This window comes from Homalodisca vitripennis, chromosome 3, assembly GCF_021130785.1.
Source record: "Homalodisca vitripennis isolate AUS2020 chromosome 3, UT_GWSS_2.1, whole genome shotgun sequence".
Taxonomy (NCBI): Eukaryota; Metazoa; Arthropoda; class Insecta; order Hemiptera; family Cicadellidae; genus Homalodisca; species Homalodisca vitripennis.
Genome location: NC_060209.1, coordinates 193,668,446 through 193,677,521, shown reverse-complemented (window position 1 = coordinate 193,677,521; position 9,076 = coordinate 193,668,446). Strand labels below are relative to the sequence as shown.

The following is a 9,076-nucleotide window of genomic DNA, read 5'->3' as shown; positions in this document are numbered from 1 at the left end:
CAGGCTAGCATAAGAAGAGATAAACATTTTAGATTGTCTCAGTCCAGAGTACTTACTCCAGTTTCAGGATCTAATCCTTTTTCTCAATCTTTTATGAGAGCTTTGCTATAAGAGAAAGTTACTCCACAGCCTGGCTCAGGCCCTACCATAAGAGATTCTGTACCTATTTTGGAAAGGGTATCTGCTTTTTCATTTCCATGATTGCCCTCGTGGCCCGGCACCCAACCGAGTGTAAATCTGTTCTTTGCCAGTTCTACCAGAGCATTCTTCCATTCCCAAACTACTTTGGAGTCAAACAAATAGGCGTCAAGTGCCTTTAGTGCAGCCTGGCTATCAGAGAGTACTAAATATTCTGCTCCTTTTGGCCTCTTGTATGAGTCTCTGGCTCAAGATTCTTTTGCCATGACTTCCGTTTGGAAGGCCGTGGAGTGTTTTCCAAAGGGCACAGCTAAGTTAACCTCCACAGCCTGGCTCAGGCCCTACCATAAGAGATTCTGTACCTATTTTGGAAAGGGTATCTGCTTTTTCATTTCCATGATTGCCCTCGTGGCCCGGCACCCAACCGAGTGTAAATCTGTTCTTTGCCAGTTCTACCAGAGCATTCTTCCATTCCCAAACTACTTTGGAGTCAAACAAATAGGCGTCAAGTGCCTTTAGTGCAGCCTGGCTATCAGAGAGTACTAAATATTCTGCTCCTTTTGGCCTCTTGTATGAGTCTCTGGCTCAAGATTCTTTTGCCATGACTTCCGTTTGGAAGGCCGTGGAGTGTTTTCCAAAGGGCACAGCTAAGTTAACTTCCGCCCTGTTAGTCACCTAGTGCACTTCTCTAATCAAATGCAATCAAAATTATCTGTGTAATTTTTTTCATAAAGTGATTAGTATATATAGATAGTAAACATCGTAATGAGGAAAATTATACCAAACAACATAGAATACACTGAAACTGATACAGAATGCAGCTTACTCATGAGTAAGATGTTATGAAATAACACGGGACGGAAAACAAGTGCTGGTCCTAATCCTCTATACTCGTGTCTGAGGCGGTTACCTGACTCTTCAGTTGCAATCCTTATCTGGTAGGTAATACTATAGATATTAGATGGTTTCTAAACAAAAATAATAACAGAAATAAAATAATAGATGAATTTATTGATTATGATAAATTATATTTAACAAGTGATTATGTAGTAATTATCTTTCAGGAGATGCGTTAAATGCTGTCATAACGAGCTGCTGCAAGTGCTTTGAGTGTTCTTTAGCTTTGGCAAAGCAGGTCTGCAGTTTATCCTGATTCACGGGCCTCCCACCTGTAAAATAGCCAAAATACTATTTTATATTTTCCAATTTATAAGTTTTTTTTTTTTAAATTACAGAAGTTATTAAAATTATAAATTGACATACAAAATTTTTCTTAGCCATCATTAGTAGTCTTATGAAGGATTGTAATAAATACTGTCCACAGGCAATCATCAATTGCTCACACAGTATACTGGTTACTACAGCACAGGGCATTTACAGGCATTGCACTTTATATATCAACGTAGTTTCACTCCACCCGTATATTTTCCTTGATTTCAAAAATATGGAATATAAGACATGACTAAAATTAAATAATTGGGGAATACTCAAAAAGGAGATTGTTGTTGTCTACCGCTACACTATAGCTTGCTGAAATGTCTTTGGCAGCAGCATATTCAGTTGCGGGTCCCCAGAACCACCTGAGTAAAACAATAAAAACCTCTGACAAGGAGACATACTTCATACTCACCAGGCTTGTGAACCGATGATATTTTGCCATCCTGTATGATAACTGTGAGTACTCCTGTGCCATATCTCTCCTCCTCATCGTTCGGGTCAGCAAGCAGCACATTACTGAAATATATTGACAGACGTAAGAAATTATCCTTTTGTTCTGGCTGTAATAAATCTATTTTAAAAGAGAACCTTGAATATCTTTATAGCTCCTGAACAAATTGGTAAATAGTTGATTAATTACGCACTAATAGCATAAGAAATGTGGAACATGGGCAGGGTGACCCCTAGGAAAAGGTCAGACAGCACAAACATCTTCTTAATAGGAAGACAGAAGATGAATTTGAAAAGTAAGTGGGTGAAGAATCAAATTATATGCACCACGATTGTATTAAAGTAAAAAATTAATGTTTTTTATTCAAGTAAAACTCTATATTTCTCGATTATTTTGAATTTTTGCCAAAAGTTTGACCTTACAATATATGATACATATGTCTTTTTTCTCAGCACAAACTAAAGGAATCAAATTGAAGTTTTTTGCTTAGAGATATAGCTTAAGATACATAACAGGAATGAAAGAAATAGAAAAAAATTAAATAAAAAAAGTAATGAATTATACTAACTTAAAAGGAAAATTCAAATTCAAATTAAACTTTATTCACAATTTGCACATAAGAAATATATATATAATATATATATATATATATATATATATATATATATATATATATAAAACACACAAACATAAAATGGTGTCAATAAACATAATAACCTAACTTAAATAATTACAGTGTCTTAATAGTTACAGTGACTACAGATTAAACTTGTCAATTGTAATACACAAGAAGTCCATAAATAAATCTTTACCATGAAAATCAGTGGAACCTAAAACTCAAGGAGAAATAACAAGTATTGTAAATTGATTTAAATTTGTTAATTTTAACAAAATATAAAGTATTACAGTATAAATGGGAGTATGAAATAATGTTTGAAAAAGTTTTATAAATATAATATGCTTGCCATTGCCCTTTTACACGAAATACTGTCACATTTGAAAATGTAACACGCATTGATAGTTCACCGAGTTTACATAAATTAGCTCATATTACAGTAATGTCCCAATCAGATTGAAGGTGGAATGCTGATTCACCACTGGCAATAACAGAAAACATTTCAAACTGTAACACACATAGTTCACTGAGTTAACATAAATTAGCTCATATTACAGTAATGTCCCAATCAGATTGAAGGTGGAATGCTGATTCACCACTGGCAATAACAGAAAACATTTCAAACTGTAACACACAAAGTTCACTGAGTTAACATAAATTAGCTCATATTACAGTAATGTCCCAATCAGATTGAAGGTGGAATGCTGATTCACCACTGGCAATAACAGAAAACATTTCAAACTGTAACACACATAGTTCACTGAGTTAACATAAATTAGCTCATATTACAGTAATGTCCCAATCAGATTGAAGGTGGAATGCTGATTCACCACTGGCAATAACAGAAAATATTTGAACTGTAACACACATAGTTCACTGAGTTAACATAAATTAGCTCATATTACAGTAATGTCCCAATCAGATTGAAGGTGGAATGCTGATTCACCACTGGCAATAACAGAAAACATTTCAAACTGTAACACACATAGTTCACTGAGTAAACATAAATTAGCTCATATTACAGTAATGTCCCAATCAGATTGAAGGTGGAATGCTGATTCACCACTGGCAATAACAGAAAACATTTGAAACTGTAACACACATAGTTCACTGAGTTAACATAAATTAGCTCATATTACAGTAATGTCCCAATCAGATTGAAGGTGGAAATCTGATTCACCACTCGCAATAACAGAAAACAAAGGAGAGTAAATAGAGGAGGTTTCAGGTTTCAACATGAAAATACTGTACTTTACTTTGGTTCGTTGCAAAAATAAGGGCAAAAATTTGATCTTGAGATTTGTTATGTTAAAACTTTGATATGTAGAGATATAGTTAACAATGAAGTAAACGGCATATCCAAGGAGAATGACAAAAAATTTAATCTATTGATGAATTCGATATACCATGGTACTAATGTAGTGTAACGATGACCAGATCAGCATCTGAATATGTACAATTAATTGAACATTTAGCTGAGTATACTAATTGTAAAAGGAAAAACTGTTTTAAGGCAATCACACTCCATTTAACTAAATCAGCGTATGCCGTAAATGTCAATGGCTACAATAAGTTCTATCTTTCAAACTTACTCGCCGAATACAGAAAATGTTGTGGCGACTGGAAAAGAAGTGAGTTCCAGAGGCTTCCTGACTTCCTCGTTGACAGAGATGGCCTGAGTGTCTGCATTGTACTCCACCTCTGGCAGAGTCACTGCAATTTAACACACCTTTACTGTATCCTTTCTTTGAAGATTTTTTAACAATTTAAGGATTGTGAAGGAAACAGGATTTTTTCGAACATTTGTCATCGTTTAGTGATACAATACAATCAGTAACACTATGTTGTTTGAAGAAGAGATCAGATTTCAGATCTCGAAATGTAGTGTTCCTGACTTTACTGTATCATTCTTGTATGGAAAATGGACTGTAGTAACCGACTTTAGTATATGTATACTTCCAATAGCTCTATCTTTAAGATTGGTTGTGTAAATAATGTCACTTAAAAGTTTTTCTTTGAATTTCATCAATAAAGGTCATTACGGACAGTTGCAATTGTTATTTTTTATCCTACAACATTTTTATAACACAAAGAAGATATATACGTAAAAATCTTTTCCTTTATTCTAAATCATGTTAGTTGTTCAGTCAACTTTAGTGCTATTATAATATACTATAATACCCCAATATATAGAAATGTCAGAGGCATTACAGAGTAATTTATTTTGAGTTCATTGGTGGTTGCGCCCCACTGATTGAAATTGCACATCATGGAAATTACCCATTAGTCTGGTTGTGTTTGGATCCTGTACGGCCCAGCAATGAAATGGCCAGAATTACAGCATCTTTTGAAGTTGTACTTTTGGTAAAATAAGTAGCCATATTCTTCTTCAGAATTAAATTATCTACAAATTAATATCTAATGTTTGTTTTAATACCAATAGAATTTTTTGCAAAGTTAAAAAATGTATGTATAAAAATTATATTTCAAAAACTTTTTTGTTTTCAGGGCAAAAGCTATTTTGGTACGTTACATTAATGTTTTTACTGAAAATACACAAAATTTTGTACATCTTCCGAGGATTTGAAAAGGAATGTGACATATATATATTTTAATATTATATAATATGTTACTTTCTTTATAAAGAAGTTACATTTTTATGGTTTTCTTGGTTTTAGTTAAAGTAAAAAATTAAAACAATATAATTAGATATAATAAATTAATAGCTTATATTCACAATAGTTTTGAAATATACACACATACGTAAATATATGTGTGTGTATACAAATACATGAGTGTCACAAAAAGGACTTGCTCCGCTGGGGCTGGGACCTGAAACCCGATTTCTAATTTTATGGGCTAAGCAACAAATTGTCATGGTTGTAAATGTCAGAGATCAACACACAAGATAAAATTGATATAATAATTCACTGTTTACATTTAAATACGTGATGCAAACTCATATATCAAAATCAGATTTCATATTTAATGGAACAATGCACCAGTATATCACAGTAATTACCTCACAGGTATTCGGTCCTTATCAGAGTCCTTCTTAGTGAAAAATGTATTATGTTTTAGCATGCAGTTTACCCTGTAAATCATTTTAGTACAGTCAATCTGTCACGAAAAAAGGCTGTTTTACAACAAAACGGACCACCCCTAATTTTTTTTGCATAAATCGTTAAAGTTGCCTTAGAAAAGCTTAAGTCCGAGTTTTTGAGAATGTACGGTTAAGGGTTTTTGAGAAAACTCAAAAAGTTTTTGGATTCGATTTATCTCGAGAACGGTACGTTGTAAGGAAATTTTGAAAATCACATAATTTCAAGGACATTATTATCTACAACTTTTGTCATTGGGTGGATGCGCTAAAATAAAAATTGCATGAAATAGATGGCGCCAAAGTCACCAAAAAACGGTTTTTTTTCACTTTTTCACCGCCCCAACAATTTTTTTCGCTCGCACTTTTAAATGCAAAAGTTATTCATCATAAAACAACCTACAAAAAACATATAAACTTCTTTTACATGCGATCGATAGTTTTCGTGTTGTAGCGCGACAAAGAGCGATTTTCGTATCTAGCGTGACCGTTACAATAGGGGAGTTAGAAAACCGGTTCTCCCCAAAAGGTGTATATCCTGCTTTCAAAATATGACTGGGCCTGTCCCATAAATTCGTCTTCAAATGCAGAACGTGTAAACAAGTAAGTATATACAAATAATAATAAAAGTCTCATTTAAAGAAATTATTATTAAAATATTTAATTTTCCAATGATTTTTGTTTTTCATGAGCATTTTTCATTACTACGGGACAATTCTAGTTGACTTTTACAATTATGACAATATTAAACATTATTTGCACTGAAACTTGAAAATATTTTTTTGCACAACAAAAAAGTGTATATGTTTTTTGTAGGTCTTTTTATGACGAATAACTTTCTCATTTGAAATTGTGAGCAAAAAAATTTTTTTCACAGTGAAAAAGTGAAAAAAACCGTTTTTTGGTGACTTCAACGCCATCTATTTCATGCACTTTTATTCTAGCACATCCACTCAATAACGAAAGTTGTAGATAATAATGTTTTTAATATTTTTTGTTAAATACAATTTTTTTCACAAACTTACTGTTCTTGAGATAACTCGAATCTAAAAACTTCTTGACCATTTGACTTGCACTGAATCTTGAAAACACTTGAAAAAAGTTTATTGCACAACAAAAAAGTTTATATGTTTTTTTGTAGGTTTTTTTATGATGAATAACTTTTGCATTTAAAAGTGCGAGCGAAAAAAAATTGTTGGGCGGTGAAAAAAAGTGAAAAAACCGTTTTTTTGGTGACTTTGGCGCCATCTATTTCATGCAATTTTTATTTTAGCGCATCCACCCAATGACAAAAGTTGTAGATAATAATGTCCTTGAAATTATGTGATTTTTCAAAATTTCCTTACAACGTACCGTTCTCGAGATAAATCGAATCCAAAAACTTTTTGAGTTTTCTCAAAAAACCCTTAACCGTACATTCTCAAAAACTCGGACTTAAGCTTTTCTAAGGCAACTTTAACGATTTATGCAAAAAAAAATTAGGGTGGTCCGTTTTGTAGTAAATTCGATACAGATTGACTGTACTATTTCTGCCCAAATTAATTTTCTTAACAATTTTTAAACTTTTATTTTATAAATAGGCTTTTAAAAACCACAACCCTTTACAAGGCTAAAAAGACCCTGAGGTTATTTATTATCAAACAAAGCATCCCAGCAGCCAACCGAACTTATAGACTCATTCTACATCACAACCCACACAAGAAATAGTGCCATGAAATTGCTTGTTGTTTCTTACATGCAACAACTAGGATAAACACATTGTTCAGTTTAAACGGATGAAATTTAATTAGGCCTTCACTCAATCAGATAATTCAACGTTAAGCGCCAGTGGTTTTAACTGCTATTGGATTTCCCAATCCCGTGTTTAGAGGCTTAAATCACACTAGAAGAATTACTTCTTAAGATACCTATAACTTTACTTGTGCTATTGAATCCACAAAACTACAAAGTGTAGTTAGATAACACTAGTTATTTTATTAAAATATACATTATTAAATTGTTTACAGTGTCACATGACAGACACAGTTTAAGTTGGAATACCTGTCTTGAGTGCAGCAACTAGAGCCAAGACACAAGCGTCAATAAGTACACCATCGTGACTGAGACAGTGAAAATCACAGTAGAGCACCCAAGCCAGACGGTCTAGGCAGATACACAGTTGTCTGGGAACACAGAACACACCTAGTAGTAAACACTGCGTCAATAAGTGCACCATCGTGACTGAGACAGTGAAAATCACAGTAGAGCACCCAAGACAGATGGTCTAGGCCGATACACAGTTGTCTGGGAACACAGAATACACCTAGTAGTAAATACTGTGTCAATAAGTGCACCATCGTGACTGAGACAGTGAAAATCACAGTAGAGCACCCAAGCCAAACGGTCTAGGCAGATACACAGTTGTCTGGGAACACAGAACACACCTAGTAGTAAACACTGCGTCAATAAGTGCACCATCGTGACTGAGACAGTGAAAATCACAGTAGAGCACCCAAGACAGACGGTCTAGGCAGATACACAGTTGTCTGGGAACACAGAATACACCTAGTAGTAAACACTGTGTCAATAAGTGCAACATCGTGACTGACAGTGAAAATTACAGTAGAGCACCCAAGACAGACGGTCTAGACAGATACACAGTTGTCTGGGAACACAGAACACACCTAGTAGTAAACACTGACTGCGTCAATAAGTGCAACATCGTGACTGAGACAGTGAAAATCACAGTAGAGCACCCAAGACAGACGGTCTAGGCAGATACACAGTTGTCTGGGAACACAGAACACACCTAGTAGTAAACACTGCGTCAATAAGTACACCATCGTGACTGAGACAGTGAAAATCACAGTAGAGCACCCAAGCCAGACGTCTAGGCAGATACACAGTTGTCTGGGAACACAGAACACACCTAGTAGTAAACACTGCGTCAATAAGTGCACCATCGTGACTGAGACAGTGAAAATCACAGTAGAGCACCCAAGCCAGACGGTCTAGACAGATACACAGTTGTCTGGGAACACAGAATACACCTAGTAGTAAACACTGCGTCAATAAGTGCACCATCGTGACTGAGACAGTGAAAATCACAGTAGAGCACCCAAGCCAGACGGTCTAGACAGATACACAGTTGTCTGGGAACACAGAACACACCTAGTAGTAAACACTGCGTCAATAAGTGCACCATCGTGACTGAGACAGTGAAAATCACAGTAGAGCACCCAAGCCAGACGGTCTAGACAGATACACAGTTGTCTGGGAACACAGAACACACCTAGTAGTAAACACTGCGTCAATAAGTGCACCATCGTGACTGAGACAGTGAAAATCACAGTAGAGCACCCAAGCCAGACGTCTAGGCAGATACACAGTTGTCTGGGAACACAGAACACACCTAGTAGTAAACACTGCGTCAATAAGTGCACCATCGTGACTGAGACAGTGAAAATCACAGTAGAGCACCCAAGACAGACGTCTAGGCAGATACACAGTCGTCTGGGAAGACAGAGACTTGGATTTAATCTGGCTGAGCACAGAATTTTGTTCCTTGTTCCAG

General features: G+C 35.1%; 1 protein-coding gene across 2 annotated transcripts in view; it reads right to left on the bottom strand.

Annotated features, from left to right (window-relative positions):
• Nucleotides 1–1,129: 1,129 nt before the first annotated feature.
• Nucleotides 1,130–9,076, bottom strand: part of LOC124357954 (exosome complex component RRP43-like) — a 30,781-nt gene continuing 22,834 nt past the window's right edge. For both annotated transcript variants that reach the window (XM_046810106.1, XM_046810107.1), the window contains 4 exons: nucleotides 7,564–7,685; nucleotides 4,016–4,136; nucleotides 1,769–1,872; nucleotides 1,130–1,307 (listed from right to left, as the gene is read on the bottom strand). In XM_046810106.1, the coding sequence (XP_046666062.1) occupies nucleotides 1,192–1,307; nucleotides 1,769–1,872; nucleotides 4,016–4,136; nucleotides 7,564–7,685 (463 nt within the window). In that variant the 3' untranslated portion in view covers nucleotides 1,130–1,191. The remainder of the gene's footprint in view (nucleotides 1,308–1,768; nucleotides 1,873–4,015; nucleotides 4,137–7,563; nucleotides 7,686–9,076) is intronic.